The sequence below is a fragment of the Myotis daubentonii genome, chromosome 4 (assembly GCF_963259705.1).
Source record: "Myotis daubentonii chromosome 4, mMyoDau2.1, whole genome shotgun sequence".
Lineage (NCBI taxonomy): Eukaryota > Metazoa > Chordata > Mammalia > Chiroptera > Vespertilionidae > Myotis > Myotis daubentonii.
Genome location: NC_081843.1, coordinates 22654313 through 22672241, shown reverse-complemented (window position 1 = coordinate 22672241; position 17929 = coordinate 22654313). Strand labels below are relative to the sequence as shown.

General features: G+C 38.7%; 1 protein-coding gene across 10 annotated transcripts in view; it reads left to right on the top strand.

Annotated features, from left to right (window-relative positions):
• TXNDC11 (thioredoxin domain containing 11) overlaps positions 1-17929 on the top strand; it is a 74565-nt gene that overhangs the window by 25658 nt on the left and 30978 nt on the right. For 9 of the 10 annotated variants that reach the window (XM_059693175.1, XM_059693173.1, XM_059693177.1 and 6 more), the window contains one exon: positions 7122-7215. In XM_059693175.1, coding sequence (XP_059549158.1) covers positions 7122-7215 — 94 coding nt within the window. Of the gene's footprint in view, positions 1-7121; positions 7216-16117; positions 16148-17929 lie in introns of those variants that run through there. The other variant, XM_059693182.1, reaches the window with a different exon arrangement.

Sequence of the window (17929 nt, the reverse complement as noted above, 5' to 3'; positions counted from 1 at the left end):
AACCCTGGCATATGCCCTGACCAGGAATCGAACTGTGACCTCCTGGTTCATATGTTGATGCTCAACCACTGAGCCATGCCAGCCGGGCTCTTTTTTATTTTTTTGTTAGAATCATCTGATTTGTATCTTTTATTCTACCCACTAAGTGCCAACAATATTATTTAACTCTTATCTTACATATGGGGCCAAAATATTTTCTGTCTTTTCATGAATTTCTATAATTTATCCGTTTAAGAGTAGTGATTTTGCATGCATCCATTCATTTATTCTTATCAGTTATGGTAAACCAAATTGTTTTATATTTAAACGGGATGGGAAAAGGCTTGGGACTCTTTTGGAGGTGGAAGGATGGTGTTGAGTAAATTGCCAGGTGACAGAAAACCTGAGTATTTTGGAGAAACATCTAATAGAATGTCTGCTACCTGCTGTTATACTGTTATTTGTTAGTAAAAATACTCTGAATGTTGAGCAAATAAAGAGATATACTGTTTCTGTCAATTTATAGTTTTATAGCACTGTGGACTAAATAGTTTTAAGTATTCTAGGTGTGAGTTAACATTAGTGCAGAAATATTTCAATTGCCACTAATAAAAACACACCACTAGAGGTTGTATACATCATTTGCTGAAATTTATGCCAAACTGCAAATAGTATTCACTTAGGAAATAAATATTTAATGCTCATGAGGATTTGCTGGCCTCCTATAGTCTATTTAACCTCATTTTAGCAGGTACTGAATATACTGTACATTATGGAATGGAATTAAAAACACAAAGGAGGTCAAATTATAATGTGGCATTCATTATGTTATGTTTTTTGCTAAATTGTAAACTTGATAAAAGAGTATTGTCTTATTCACGTTTTTATCCCCGTTCATTTATTAACAAATGTTTATTTTGTGTCTGCTCTGTGCTAGAAACATGGTGATGAACAAGAGAGTGCCTCTATTTCATGGAGTTCTAAAGTGGAGATAGATAACAAAGGAAAACAGATAAGGTGTAGGGGGTTGAGTAGTGTCCTGTTTGCAGTTGAGTTCCCGTGGCTGTTTACCTGATAGCTGTAAGAATCTGGGAGTGGATTAATAGAAACACTGCAGATGGAATCTGGGGTCAGGTGATCTTACACATGGTAAGCAGCAGAGTGAGGAGGGACAACTTATGTACCAGCAGGGCTTGCACCCCAACTATATAACCCAGTGTCAGGCTGGCTTATGTGCTGAAAGAGAGCCTCAAAATATATTAGGCAGGGTTACAGTTGTGCTTTCAACCAGCCCCTGGTTTATTTGCAGCTGAGCAAACAAGGGACCTTGACCTAGAAAGATCTACATATGTGAATATGCATGGTTTATATTCCCCAAACTCCCCTTTTTCCAGATTTAAGAAAGAACTGTGGAAGGAACTCTGAGATATGTAATCACCTTTCAAATACAGCTTCTGTTAGGCAAGACTGAAACTTTGAGGAAATGGTTGCAAAATTTGTTTGATCTTAAGCAAAACCAGAGCCAGTTTAGTAACTTTTAAATGATAATTTGTAATAGAAATAAACAGATAATTAACACTTTATTTCTTCTTTTTATTATTTTGAAATATTAATTTTAAGTTACATTCTCAAACAGGCCAATTTTCAAAACTTATACAGATTGTCACAGCATGGTGAATATTTTAAAAATAATACTTAAAATATATTTTGTCTGTTTTTTTTTTTTTGGTATGTTTTAAAATAGCTGATATACAGCTTTAAATCGTCTCATAGTTGTTGAATCTTATCTGCGTTTTTGACAATGAAAAGAAAATAATTTTGCATATGATATTACTTGCTTTGTATTGTTTATGAAATTTCTTTGGTCAAACTACTTGAAAAGTTCAATACCAGTTCTTCTGAAGATAGGCTCCTTTGTCCAAGCTATGTAGCCCCTTGGAAAATTGCAGCAGTGATGCCCTCGACAAGAATAAACCTGTAGAAATGTCCACAAAGGACCCCTGCAAATGGTCCAACCTTTGTACATTTTTAAAAATATATATATTTTATTGATTTTTTACAGAGAGGAAGGGAGAGGGATAGAGAGTTAGAAACATGGATGAGAGAGAAACATGGACCAGCTGCCTCCTGCACACCTCCTACTAGGGATGTGCCCGCAACCAAGGTACATACATGCCCTTGACCGGAATCGAACCTGGGACCTTTCAGTCCGCAGGCCGATGCTCTATCCACTGAGACAAACTGGTTTGGCCCTTTGTACATTTTTAAAGGTTTATTGCAGTTTCTCTTGAAGACTCAGGTTTAAAAACTTTTTTACTTCCATTAATGTCTGTACAAGTGTGCATTTCTATATATAAACATATATATAATTGCATACATTCATGTAGATATAAATGTGTTTATGGGCCATATGTTCACTTCTGTGAAGCCATTGGTGATAACATGATGTGACATTCATCTCATTTAATTTTTAGCAATGAAACATTTATTAGTATTTAGATGAATTTATTTCATTTGCTTTTGGTTTGGGAGATTGGTTGTAATATAAAGAAACTTAAATAAGTCCATTTTGTTTCCACTAGTTTTCATTTTTGTAATCTTGCATCCAACATTAACTAAGTTACTAGAATATCAGAAGATTTGTTTTTCTTTTGTTCTTTGTAGTAAGGTTTATTAAACCATTGTAGCATGGTTTGAAACCAAAACAGTATGCAATTCTACTTTCAGCCAATTCTGGATTGGCTTGTTAAAAAGATTTTGGAGGAGCCCTGGCTGGGGGGCTCAGTTGGTTGGAACATTGTCCTATACACCAAGAGGTTGCGGGTTTGATTTCTAGTCGGCACATTCCTAGTTGTGGATTCAAATACCTGGTCAGGGCGCATATGGGAGGCAATCGATTGATTTTTCTCTTTCACATCATTGTTCTTTCTCTCTTTCTCCCCCTTCATCTCTAAACATATTCTCAGTTGAGAATTAAAAAAAAAAAAAAGATTTTGAAAGAGTTTAGCAAAAGAAAATTCCTATTTTCAATACTTTATTTTCTGATGTTATCAGTTTTTTTAGAAATTGGTTATTTGCTGGATTTTCTTTTTATTTATTTATTTATTTATTTATTTATTTATTTATTTTAAATTAAATCTTTATTGTTCATATTATTACATTTGTTCCTCTTTTTCCCCCCCCCCATAACTCCCCTCCTCCCAGTTCCCGCCCCACCCTCCGCCCTCACTCCCCACCCACTGTCCTCATCCATAGGAGCACGACTTTTGTCCAGTCTCTTCCCACATCTCCCACACCCCTTTCCCCCCCAAGAATAGTCAGTCCATTCCCTTTCTATGTCCCTGATTCTATTATAATCACCAGTTCATTCTGTTCATCAGATTATTTATTCACTTGATTCTTAGATTCACTTGTTGATAGATGCATATTTGTTGTTCATAATTTGTATCTTTACCTTTTTCTTCCTCTTCCTCTTCTTAAAGGATACCTTTCAGCATTTCATATAATCCTGGTTTGGTGGTGATGAACTCCTTTAGCTTTTCCTTATCTGTGAAGCTCTTTATCTGACCTTCAACTCTGAATGATAGCTTTGCTGGATAAAGTAATCTTGGTTGTAGGTTCTTGGTATTCATCACTTTGAATATTTCTTGCCACTCCCTTCTGGCCTGCAAAGTTTCTGTTGAGAAATCAGCTGACAGTCGTATGGGTATTCCCTTGTAGGTAACTGAGTTTCTTTCTCTTGCTGTTTTTAAGATTCTCTCTTTATCTTTTGCTCTTGGCATTTTAATTATGATGTGTCTTGGTGTGGTCCTCTTTGGATTCCTTTTGTTTGGGGTTCTCCGCGCTTCTTGGACCTGTAAGTCCATTTCTTTGACCAGGTGGGGGAAGTTTTCTGTCATTATTTCTTCAAATAGGTTTTCAATATCTTGCTCTCTCTCATCTTCTGGCACCCCTATAATTCTGATGTTGGTACGCTTGAAGCTGTCCCAGAGGCTCCTTACACTATCCTCGCATTTTTGGATTCTTTTTTCATTTTGCTTTTCCGGTTGGATGTTTTTTGCTTCCTCGCATTTCAAATCATTGACTTGATTCTTGCGCTCCTCTGGTCTGCTGTCGGGCGTCTGTATAATATTCGTTATTTCAGTCCGTGTATGCTTAATTTCTAGTTGGTTCCCCAATATAAGATTGAGGGTCTTATTAGTTTTCGTGTAGATCTCATTAAGTTTATCGGCAGCTTCTAAACAGTTCTTGAGAGACCTTAAAAGTGTGGTTCTGAACTCTATATCTTCCATTGACAATTTTGTCCTGTTTCTTTTCTCCGCATTTTGTTATGCTTCCTTGGTGTACCCCCTAGTGGTCTTTGTTCGCAGTCTTATAGTTAAATCTTGATTGTTGTAGCTAATTCCAGGGAGGGTTTGACCTCCAGGCCAAGTGGCTATGAGAATCAGCTGTGTCAGCAGTGAGAGAACTTCTGTCCTCTAGGGAGGTGCTAATCTAGCCTTTGCCTGAGGCTACCCGGCAAATGCCTCTGTGCAGGGCTTGGGCAGGGCGGGTCGCACAGGATCAACAGGGTGGGCCTGAGAGAGCAGTTATGGCAGCTCTCAGTCCTGTCCCCAGGGGCTCTGCCTCTCTGAGTCCCAGCACCCGCTGCAAAGCTTGGAGAGAAAGCTGCACTCGCTCTGACCGAAGCCAGACAGTCCCGCTTCTCCTGTTTGAGTCTGGGTCCCTAAAGACTCGCCCGGATCTGGTGCTCAGAGTCTGCGACTCCCTCCCAATTGAAAACAACAACCGCGCCCTCCACCGCCAGCCCACTCCGCGCACTCCGCACCTCAGAATTTGACTTCACCACTGCGCCTCCTCTGAGTGCCCGTGTGTGTTTCTCTTTCCTCCTAGTTGTAGGACTTCCACTCAGCCAGCGTTCCTGTGGTTCTGGGTGATGTCCGTTCCGTGTTTTAGTTTCACTTTTGAAGTAGTTGTTCAAAGCAGCAAACTCCGGCGTTAACCTATGCCGCCATCTTGGTTCTCCTGCTGGATTTTCTTAGATAGTATTAGGACTCAACATTCTGACTATCTCAGTTTCTGTCAGAATAAGTGATTTATTTAAAATTGAATCTTGCCCAGCCAGCATGGTTCAGTAGTTGAACCGGGAGGTCACAGTTCGATTCCAGATAAGGACACATGCCCAGATTGCGGGCTTAATCCCCAGTGTGGAGCATGCAGGAGGCAGATCAATGATTCTCGCTCATCATTATTGTTTTTATCTCTCCCTTTCCTTTCCTCTCTGAAATCAATAAAAATATATCCTATCTAATAAAGAGGGAATATGCTAATTGATCCTCATGCTGTCGCAAGATGGTGGTGCCCACAGCCAATAAAAAGGGAATATGCTAATTGACTGCCCTGCCTCAAAGATGGCGGCACCCACAGCCAATAAGGAGGGAATATGCTAATTGACTGCCACGCCCTCAAAGATGGTGGCACCCCAGCCACAAGATGATGGCGCCCAGTCCCTTCAGCCCCGCTGTGGTGGCAGGCGTGTGGCTGCTCCACTAGCCTGCCTCTGGAGTCCCCCAGTCCCTCAGCCCCCCAGCCACCCAGGGCCGGCCCAAGGTGCAGGCAGGCCTCAGATGGTGGCTGCCCAGCCACCCAGGGCCGGCCGAGGCTCAGGTGACCAGGGCCGGCCGAGGCTTGCACTGCTGGCAGTGGCAGCAGCAGAGGTGTGATGGACGTCACCTTCCCCTGATCTCCAGGCCATCTCCCACTCCTGAGGGCTCCCAGACTGTGAGAGGGGGCAGGCTGGGCTGAGGGGGCCCCCCCTCCAGTGCATGAATTTTCATGTACTGGGCCTCTAGTTTTATAAATAAATAAATAAATAAATAAATAAATAAATAAATAAATAAATAAAATTTTATGAGAGTAAGCATGTGATTTGGATTTGAAAGACAGTATGTTCCACTACAGATCAGAAATTTTCTTCTTTTTATACAAATTACTGATTTAAAATTTTACCAACAGATGAAATTCCTACCTTATCTTTTGGGTCTGATTTTGCCCCAATGATCAAATCAGCTCCACAATTATTTATTAAGAGCATGATGTTGCATGCTTTAGGGCTAGAGAGAATGCTTTACATTTGCCTAGTGCTGTATAGTTCATCAAGCTCATTCTTCTCAGTAACCCTATGATGAATTGACCCATTTGCTATGTAAGGAAACTGAGGTTTCTCTTTGAAATGTTCACCCAAGATCATTTAGCTTTTGGACTTGAGCTTAAGTGTTCTGACTCCAAGCTCAGCACTCTTTCCTCAGGGATCTCAGTTTGGCTTTTAAGACAGATACAATCATTTCAGAACAAAACCAGAGAGAATGAGTGCCACAGGGCCTTTAGCGATGGAAGGAATTATTCTGAACAGGAAGGCAGGATGTATATGGAAGAGATAATTTATTGGTTTAGCAGAATGGAGGGGAATTCTGTCCTAAGCTTAGAGAAGTTGAATGAACAGGTGGAAATAAGTTTGTGGGGGAAGAGGAGCAAGAGAGTAGGAGATGGGCCCTTTGCAGACTGATCTGACAAGAGAAGAGGGTTTTTATGGTAGAATGCTGGGTTCTGGGTGTGGGAGAGAAAAGAGCCCCTCGAAGAACTACCTGGAACACAAGTGGAGCAAATCAGATTTAACCTGATTTCCAGTAAGTGTGAAGGGGTGTTGGGATGCGAGAAAGCAATTTGAGGGAGAAATAAATCTAAGAAAGATTACGAGGAAATTGACAGCTTGTCTGGAGTTGCCAAACAGAAGTAAGTGAGTACTTGTACTTGATGGTGAGGTTTTGAACCAGGGACCTAGGAGAACTGTCAACAGAGAGTGGAAAGACCTGCTTAAGAAGAGGGAAGGAAGTTTCAGCTCTGAATTAATTCCCCCTGTAAAAGCTGCTGCAATTGTATCCCTTAACCCTGTTGTCTAAATGGAAGGAAAGGTCCACCCTAAACCCAAAATTTTTTCATGTGGTTAGGCTTTTAAAAAAAATTAAACGCAGCAAATGACAATTGTCAAATTATAATGCCATGTTCTTTCTTGTTTTAAAATGTCCCCATTGCACAATGATTAGTGATACCTCAGTCACCTAATTCTGCTCTTGTTCCTGCAGCCTGGAGTACTTGGGTACTTTGAGTTCAGTGGTTCACCCCAGCCACCTGGTTATTTGACCTTCTTCACATCAGCATTACATTCATTAAAGAAAGGTAAAAATCATTTGTAGTAAGACATTAGAACTTTAACAAAAACATATGTATATTGATAGCTTCTTTTGCATGTGTTACCTTTATGATTACTTTCATTTTCTTGATTCCTTTTCTCTGTATTTGTATTAAATAATTGTATTGTTTTATGTTCTGTAGTGTCTTAAATGTTTAGCTTTTTAAAATGTAACTTGATTATACTGTCTGCAATTACAGGTTTTGCACTTTAAATTTTATTATGTCGTAATTTCTTTTTTGTGTTCACAGTTATAAGTTCTGGTCCAACTTTGTAATGGTTATATTGTCAGTTGATGTACCATAATTAAGGAATACATTTCCTTTAAGAAGTGTTTGCAAGTATAAAAGTCATGTTACATTACACTATAAGCCTACTGCCAGTTTCATAATTCTCAAATGTATTTTTTTCACTTTAGCTAAATCATATATTATATGAGGTCCTACATTTTAAATTAAACATTGTATCATACTCCTTTTTTCATGTTGTTCCATGTTCTTTCTTTATATCAGTTATAGCATCATGTCCATTCTCTGTGGAATACATTTTCATCCGCTCTCTCGTCTCCATCTCCTTTGTTAGCACACTGGTCCAAGCCCCTTGCTCTTCCCTGGGCTAGACCAATGGTCACTTAACTAGTATTCATTCTAGCCCCTTTTCCCTCACACTTTGGCCTTTGCATGTATTGTCTTTCTGCCTGTACTGTGCCCCCTGCCTCCCCGGTCCCTAGGGCTCAACTCCCCATTTGTCAAACCCCTATTCATACCTAAGAATCCCCTCAAATATCATTTCTGCAATCTCCAATCTCAGTTGGGTACCCTGTTGTTTTCTTTCATAGTACTTAACATGGTTAGTATTTATGTATGTATTTATGAGATGATTTGTGTAATGTCTGCCTTCTTCCCCAGACTGTGAGACTTTGAGGGTAGGACCGTGTGTCTTCAGTTTAGCATTCTTTCTCCAGTGTCTGGTACATAGCAGGGGCTCAATCACTATTTGCCAAGTGAGTGATCAGATTAATGGCCATACCATCTTTTCCCCAGTAGCTCAACTAAAAATATGTAACTATCCTTCTATTACTGGGTATTAGATTGCTTTATTATTATTTTTTGGTTATAATAGTATACTATTAATATATCAAACAATTATATGACTGGCAATTTTAATATATACATTATCTTAAAGTTTTATGCATAGAAAATCTGTATTCATGTTTTTGATCAGGGGACATTGGGAGAGGAGATCAAGCTGACACATAGTATGTCTTCTGTCCATTTTAAAGACTTTGAGCTACACAGGTTCAGATGATTAAGAAGACTTAGTTTGAATTTTGAAAACAAAATACTACCATTTTAAGCTTAAGAAGCAGACTTTCAAAAATCTTTGAAAAGTAAAGCCCTTTGAAGAAGATCTCAACGGAAGATTACATATGAAAGGGAAATCTAGAGACATTCACTAAAGTGATGGTAATATTCAAGTTCTTAGTCAAAGGATATTTCAAGATTGTGGAAAGATATTTAGTTACCTAGTTAGTTTATATAATGTGCTATAATGATTCATCTTGTATTACTTTTCATTCAGAGGTTTCCAAAATATTGCTGCTTTTTGCAAAAGCCTTTCAGTAGCCTTTCATCCCCATTTTTTTCTTTTCTGTTTTTAAGCAAAGGAAGGCGTTAAATGGGTAAAAACTACTTGAAGGTACAAAATGAAGCTCTTTGGGCAAAATTCACTAATTTTGACAAATGATTACATGAAATTTCTTAGAATAAATCTAGTCTGGCTTAGCTTTATTACATTTCTTTCCTATCTTGTGATTCTAGTTCAGTCTTGTAAAATCCTGTTGCAAGAAGTGAGATTAATTCTAATTAATCATTTTTCACCTAATTTTTTGCGGATAATCTGCCACTTAGCTTAGTGAACCATTTTTAGAAGAAAAAGACAAATTTGGAATGATTTTCCATAATATGTGCTATGAAGAACTACCTAAAGTAAATCATGCTTTGGGCATCTAGGCTTTTTTTCCTCTTTTCTTTCTCTTACCCTGAAGTCAAATAGTTTTAACTTATTTATTAATAGCAGATGCTCAATAAGTGAAACATATGCACACTTCTTTTTTAATGGTACAGCTTGAAGTGTAAATTCTGAGTTAGTGTTGTGTTTAGATTGTATACACAAAATAAGGCCTGAGGAACATGTGACACACTTAACATTTGGCTATAGAGCTTAACTGAAGAAGTGTTTAGACTGTTGTAGAAAGCAGATGTTCTCATTCAACAAGCCACAAGCATTTACAAAATGCACGTCTTTCCATTGCCTTAGTAATTTTTTAAAAATTATCTTAGAAATAGCCTGTGGCATTTGATCCTTGAAACTAGCTGGGCATTGGTCTACAAATATTTTGAGCATGTACCATATATGAAGCATCGTGCCTAGGTCCTAGGGGGGTGCTAAGAGGGCGGGTAGCTCATTCCTGCCCTCAAGAATGTTGTAAGATCTGTTTCCATGGGACTTTACCATTGCCATTCCTTTAATACTATTTATCTAATGTTTGATATTTTTGCACATTATAATAAGGAAATTAGGGAGATTTTTACTTACCACCTCAGCACTTAATGTTAACTGCTTTCTCTTTTTGTTGTTTTAACTATTTCATCTCAGTTACCCATGTCCTTTACCTGTTGATCTCAGTCTTGGTGTTGATTTGTCAGTTTATGTGGGCCTGCCTGTTAGGTGGTGTGGGCAGTAACCCTTTGTTATATTTCTGTTTATTGTTTTCCTAGCTGGTTTATTATCATTTTTTATATAGCAGTTCTATATTTTTGTGTAATTAAATCTGTGGTTCTTTTTATTTTTAAAATGTTTTCTTTATTGATTTGAGAGAGGGGGCGGGCATCAGTAGGTTGCCTCCCATATGCACCCTGACTGGGGACTAAGCCCTCAACCTGGGCATGTGCCCCAATCATGAATCCAACCTGTCACCTCTCAGTGCTCGGGATTGAGCCACCCCAGCCAAGGCTGTGGTTTCTTTTCTTTTTTTATAATATATTTTTATTGATTTCAGAGAGGAGGGGAAAGGGAGAGATAGAAACAACAATGAAGAGAGAGAATCATTGATTGGCTGCCTTCTGCACTCCCCACACTGGGGATCGAGCCTGCAACCAGGCATGTGCCCTAACCGGGAATTGAATTGTGACCTCCTGGTTAATAGGTCCTTGCTCAACTGCGGAGCCACACTGGCTGAATTGTGGATTTTTTTCTTTCTTGATTAAAAAATATATTTTTTTGCTGGGTCAGTGTGACTCAGTGTTTGAGCATTGACACATACACCAAGAGGTCACTGGTTGGATTCCTGGTCAGGGCACAAGCCCAGGTTGCAGGCTCAATCCCCAGCAGGGGGCTTGCAGGAGGAAGCCAATCAATGTTGATGTTTCTCTCTCATTGATGTTTCTCCATTCCCCTCCCCCTTTCTTCCCTCCCTCTCCCTCTCCCTGGTTGCTTACTTGATTTTTTTTCCATCTTATTTCATTATTCGCTGTAAAAATGTTTTCTGGTAAAATGTTATATTCTGTGGTTAGTGACTTCTTTTAAAAAAGAAAATTTGCAATAAATTGAAGTACTCTTTTTTTCATTCAACCTACAATAGTGCTGTTGGGAGTACAGCACTAGCTCGAGAACTGGCAGTGCCTGATCCTTACCCTTTGTCTGCCCTGGACAGAATCTGGAAACTCAAACAAAATATTTGACTTTTCTGTGTTTGAGATTCTCTCTCAAATTAGAGAGGGTGGAGAGGGTGGAGTTAAATGCTTGTTTTACGAAGTCACATCTGAGTGAAATACATCGGATTATGAATAAAGTAATAGTCTTAAAATAGCCTAATTAGAAAGCCACCTGGCTGAAAGCACTTTAAGCAAGTATTGTGTCTGTTTTCTTAAAAGCATCTACACCAGATATTATGTAACGTGACCAACCAGTGGGCACAGGTGTTCCTCCTCCTTTTTCCTGTAGCACTCCATATCTGCTTCTCTGTACTTCATGGCGTCCTCACTATAGAACTGTCTGCATCTCTAGGGTAGGTTGAATGAAAAGAATTTGTTCAGATAATATTTATTGAGTGCCTTGAAGCCAAAGTTTTGCCTTCTTACTCCTACAGCTTGATCAATGTTGTAACTGAGAGGTTGAATGAATGGCTAATAAAGGGCATTTTATCTTGAAATTGCTCAAATGAGAATGATTTTAGTAGTGGTACGTTAAGTCATTTTGGGTCCCCTCTCACCACCACCACTCTCCTCATGCCTGGCCTTTCAGGTTCCATAGATCAATATGTAGGAATCATTTACAACAGAGCTCTTTGGTGCCCCTGCCTGGTTCATTCTTCTTACTTTTTTCACTGGCTTCTCAGTGTCCCTGACACTAAAATCCTAATTAATTGAATTGAAATTCACATGATACTTAAGTGTCACCTTGAAAATAGACTATAACTGAACTAACAAGCAAAATAGAGACAGACTCATAGAGAGCAGGCAGACAGCTTTGTGTGTGTGTGGGAGTTGGGGGGGGGGGGCGGGGATCAGGATTGAGCAAAAAAGGCAAAAGAGGAAGAACTCATGGACACAGACAATAGTGTGTTTTTGGGGGAAGGGGAGTGGGTGGAGGTGAAAGAGGAGGGTGTAGGGGAATAAATGGTGATGGAAAAAAAAGAAATACACTAAACTATTAACTAAAGACAACATTTTCACTCCCTTCTAACGCCTTTACGAATTTTTAAACTTAGTTGCCAAGGGAACTTTGTGGCATCAGTTCTAAGGAACACCCTTTGGGAAATACTGTTGTAATGAATTTTTTAAAGAGGAATTTATTAGGGGGAAAAACTTATAATTCCAGTGTAGGGTCCCTCTGTGCCACCAGGTGGCATCTGATAGTGCTGTGCTTTGCTGGTAGAATTGAGTCAGTATATATAAAATTGCCTTATTCATAAATAAAGCTTTTTATACAACATCAAGGGTATATTTGATGTTGGATTTTCTTACCCTGTAGGTGACATTCTTAAAGTCATTTAAAAAACAAAGAACTTATATCTTAGGCAAGATTGATGCTGAAATTCATGGGCAATTGTTAAACCCAATGCCTGGTCCAAACTCTGAAGAGTTAGTCCTAGGGCCCTGGCTTAGTGAATAGAACATAGGCCCATGGACTGAAAAGTCATGGGTTCAATTCACGTACCTCGGTTACAGGCTCGAACCCTATTTGGGGTGCATTTGGGAGGTAACCAATCGATGTTTCTCTCTAACATCAATGTTTCTCTCTGTCTCTACCCCTGCCTTTCACTCTCTCTGAAAATCAATGGAAAAATATCCTCCAGTGAGGATTAACAACAACAACAACAACAACAACAACAACAAAAGGGACCCAGGAGCCCAAGAAAATAAAGCAATAAAGAAAATAAAGCAATTTCAGCGTCAATCTTGCCTAAGATGTCAGTTTTCTTGGGCAACAGAATTGAACCCATGACTCTTCAGTCCATGGGCCTATGCTCTATTTACTGAGCCAAACCTGCCAGGGCCCTGGGTCTAACTCTTCAGAGTTTGGACCAGGCATTGGGTTTAACAATTGCCCATGATTGAAGATCGTTCTAGGATCCCTTGGTTTTCTCTGATAATCTCATAGTTGTCACTACACTTACTCATAGAAGGAAATCATTTTCTATCTGTCATGTCCTCTGGGTACTGATTAATGTACATTAGAATAAACATATTAGGAATTTCATACTTTTGGTACCCATACTTAAAATTGACTTTTTAATATTTTGCTATTATTTTAGCAAGGTTGTCATCATATATCATAAGAGATGCTTTTATTCCCATTATTACATATCTCTTAAGTCTTGTAAATGCTGCTACATAAGAACTAAAGCCAAAAATGGATCTCCTCACACTTTAAGTTAGACTCAGAAGCATGACTTAGTACTTCAACAAACATTTGAGGGTCCACTATACTTAACAGCTATAAAGATGAATAAAACTTGTTCCCTGACATCAGTAGTGCCACCAGCTAGTGTGGCCAATATGTAGGCTTTTCCGTAGTATGAGTGTGGTGACAGGTCTATGACAAGCTTTGTTGGATCGTGGAGGTCAGTTGATTGGATTAGTTCAGGGAAGACTGCTCTGAGGAGTTGGCACTAGGGGTGTGGAGGGTTTCCCAGGAGAATGAGGGGTCAGCCTTCAGGTAAGTGTGTTAAGAACTAGAGAGAGAGGAAGATATAAGGGATTGGAGAAAGCAAAAGTTGTGCAGGAAGCTCAGAACCAAATTTAGTGGTCTTTGTATATATTTTGATCCCTTGAATCCATGTATCTAAAAAAATCATACCATCTTGTGCAGCTGGCATGGTTCAGTGGTTGAACGTTGACCTATGAACCAGGAGGTCACGGTTCCTGACCAGGGCACATGTTCAGGTTGTGGGCTCAATCCCCAGTGGAGGTTGTGCAGGAGACAGCCGATAGATGATTCTCTCTCATCATTGATGTTTCTTTCTCTCCCTCTCCCTTTCTCTCTGAAATCAATAAAAATATGTTGTTGTTGTTTTTTAAATTGTGCCATCTTTACTTTCTAATTGTTTTGTGATAATTTCTACCTTTTTAAGTTGTCCTGTTTTAGAGTGTGTGTGTTGATCTTATTTCTTCTAGGTTTTCTGTTTGTTTTGAAGCTGTGATAAGACTCATAGATGATGAACCACAAACATTAAAAATCTTGAAACACTCTTATATAACAAGGTCACAAGCTTATAGTGAATAAACTGTGCAGACAGACCCAGTCCTGACCTCTGTCTGACCACTTTTTATGTAAAGTTGAACATGCTCAGCTGACTCTGGACTGAGCCCTTTCATGAGTCAAGCACTTTACCTGGATGATTCGGTCTTCACTGCCACTCTTTGCAGTAGGAACTGTTAGCTCAGTGTTATTATCTCAGGTGAGGAAACTGAGGCTCTGAGGAGATTGCTTATTGACTCATGGTGACTGTGGTAGGCAGAATAATAGCTCCTCAAAGATGTCCACATTCTAATCATCAGAACCTGTGAATATGTTATGTTACGTGGCAAGGGGGAATTTGAGGTTGCAAATGAAATTGGGTTGCTAGTCATCTCTTCTTGAGAAAGGGAGTTTATCCTGGAGTATCCAATATAATCAGAAGGATGCTTAAAAGTGGAATCAAGAGCTAAAGCATAATGTCAAAGTGGTACACTGAGAAGGACTTGTCTGGCCATTATTGGCTTTGAAGATGGATGGGAGCCACAAACCAAGAAATGCAGGTAAACTCTAGAAGCTGGAAAAGGCAAGGAGATGGAGACTCCTTAAAGGAACTTGCCCAGCTGACACCTGGATTTTATTTCAGTGAGGCCCATTTTGGACTTTTCATCTCCAGAACTGTAGGATAAATTTATGGTGTTCTAAGCTACTAAGTTTGTGGTAATTTTTTATAGCAGAAATAGCAAATTAATATAGTCAGATACCATAAAAGAGGAGCTGAGATGAGCCCAGGACCAAGTTACTCCACTTATTGCTGTACTCCTGGGATGAGGCAGGTGGTACAATATGCTGATTTTTACCTCCTGGCCTTGCCCATGATACTGCTTTAAATATAGTGCCTTTCGCTAATATTTCCTGTCTACTTTTCAAAGTGTAACTGAAGGCCTATGGGATTGATAAATATTGTCTAGCTAGGATGATGACGGGCACACTGTGGACATGAAATGAAGATTTCCATATCACTGGTCCCCTTCTTGGAACTTCTGCACTGGTTGGCTGTCTCCTACTTAGCACTTAGCATTGTTTTCTTATTTTCCCTTGGATTTCAGTGGTTCTTCCTAACAAGAAGTTCCAATAGGCAGTAAACAAATCATTTTAGTGGCAAGTATCCTGTGTGACCAGGACCCACTCAGTCACCCCTTCTCACTTCAGATCCCATCTGTAAGATAAGGGAGTCTTGCCCTAGTTGCCTCTGAAGGACACTTCAACTTGAAAAATGCATTGGCTCTTGGCTTGTTTTTGTAGGCCTGCAAGCTAAGAATTGTTTTTATATTTGTAAAGGGTTGTTTTGAGGTGAACATGTGACTCCATGCTGGACGATAAAGAACAGCCTAAAAGGGAGTGTAGGAGGCATTTCTAAGCAGATATGTTTCTTTTATGAAATGATTCCTTCAACAAGGCTGTTAAAGAAAGGAATTTAATTGAAATACATACAAGGGATGTATTCTAACTGATCAGTTTAATATTGTGCTTTGGTTAAATGGGATTGGCTGGTGTGAGGGTATTTAGTTTACTTTCATATTAGTATATGTGCCAGTGTATATTTAGCTCTCTAGTCTATGTTCCCCTAAGATAATGTAGTTGGAACTGATTTCTCTTCCCCTCCTCCCTAACTCATAAGAAATAAAAAAAAAATCACAACTAAGGACTTACATGTTTACTTAGGGGTTAGCAGTATTTTGGCAAGCATCAGAATATGCATATTGTATTTATGGTGCCCAAATGCCAGATTTTTTTTCCAGGTAATTGCTTTGTGCTTTATATTAAGAATTTTGAAAATATACACATCCCAAAGCTGAATTTCTAGGGGAAAATGCAAGTAATCTGAGAGTTCATTTATTAAAAACAAACATCTCTGTAATCTATTACATTTCTTTCAAGGTTTTTTAATTTTGGTAATGTATTTATCTTTGGAAATGCGTGAGTCATTATCCACTGAGTGACTGTGTCACTATGTAAGTGCTTAGTAACATTGGAGAGGTTGTTGTTACCTGTTATATAATCCTATCATTTTCTTTTTTCTTCCTTGTCCAAAACCTTGGAAAGAAGAGTGGGAAAGCAGAAGTTAATAAAATGGCAGAGTATAGAGTAAAATGAGGACTCTTTCCAGGATGGAAGGTACCATATTACAGGTTTGCCTTTTGGAATGTCACTATTTCCCAGAGTAAAGAAGTGAGAGAAATTCCCCCAGGAAATATATGACTTCCTAGCCATACTGATTAAAAGCCATGTGATGTAGTCCAGTGGTATTTAGCTTTGAAGTATATCATGATTTATTTGTTAGTAGTTATTTTCATGAGGGTTTTTCCTGACCTGATACTCCATTTCACTTCAGTGGTTGTGGAGAGACTGGCTCACACAGAAGTCTTCTAGAGAGCAGATGGCCAGTCCTGATGTGAAAATTTCCATATTGTTCACTCAGGCATTCTGTTTATTCTTTCAGTGTCCTTAGGTACCTTACTTCGTGGTACAGCAAGTACTGCTTACTTTAGGCCTCTAAGAGAGAATTTATTTCAGAAGCTGAGCACTTTATACCTAGAGCCACCAGGTCTGGAGGGCCCCCTCCCCCTTTATCTGAAGAGAGAGGGGGTTGGAGGGGTTTTCTCCCCCCAAATTTGAGAAATATTGTCTTATGTATCCTTCTTAGATAATTGCCCATTATTCAGACTTACTGGCTACTGGATTAATTATTTCAGCCTAATTTTCTTCCTGAGTTAAATGAATCTTGCTTTTTCATCATTACTACTCTGGCATTGTCCAAATATAGCATGAACCATGTAGATATTTTAAATTTTTCTGGTGGCTGAATTAAAATTTAAGGAAAAATAGGTGAAACTAATTTAATAATATAGTTTATTTAACCCAGTGTGTCCCAATTATTATTTCAACATGTATTAATACGAAAACTATTGAGTTACTTTATATTCTTTATTTTAAACCAAGTCTTTTATACTTTTACACTTAACAACACATATCAATTCAGATGCTAAATTTTTATCGGAAATACTTGATCTGTATTTAGATGTCATGAAATTTATAGTTGAAAAAGCCATTTGCATACCCAAGTGTTTGTAAACATACATAAAAGTTTCCAATGACTGTGTTGAATATCACTTTAAAATTAAAATAATTAAAATCAGCCCTGGCCAGTGTGTCTCCGTTGGTTGGAGCATCTTCCTGTACACCGAAAGGTTTCAGGTTCGATTCCCGGTTAGGGCACATACTTGGGTTGTGGGTTCAGTTCCTGGTCAGGCTTGTACAGGAGGCAACTGGTTGTTGATGTTTCTCTCTCTCCCTCTCTCTCTGCCTTCCTCTCTCAAACCAATAAACATATCCTTGTTGTTAAAAAAAATAAAATAAAATAAAGCTAAAAATTTAGTTTCCAGGTTGCTCACATTTCAAGTGCTCACTAGCCACATTTAGCTAGTGGCTGCCAATATAGGATGGTGCAGCTGTGGCACAGGCCTTATTATCCAAGTGTCCAGGGAAAAGCAATTGTTTCATAAGATACTGAGTCTACTGCAGGCATTTTCTTGTGTTGTTAACATTTCAGAGTGTCTGGTAGTCTGTTACTTGGTGAGTGTGAGTTGTGTAGCTTTGCCTCTGGCAGGACCCTTCATTGTTAATTTTAAAGCACAGTTAAAAACATATTCTCTTTCCTAACAGAAGAAACTAATTTTATTCTTCCTGGAATGTTTGAAAATTTTAATATCTTGTCTCACTGAGGTAGTTCTTGCCTCAGAGTGTTTGTGCTTTACCCTAATACTAAACTGAAGTTTTATTATTAAAAAATTGAATTTAAAAATTGAATTTGAGGCAAGTGGTTTAAAGCAGAATATAGTAGTCTGATGATAATGTATTATATAGAAAGCCAAAAACAAAAAACCTTGATGCAAACCA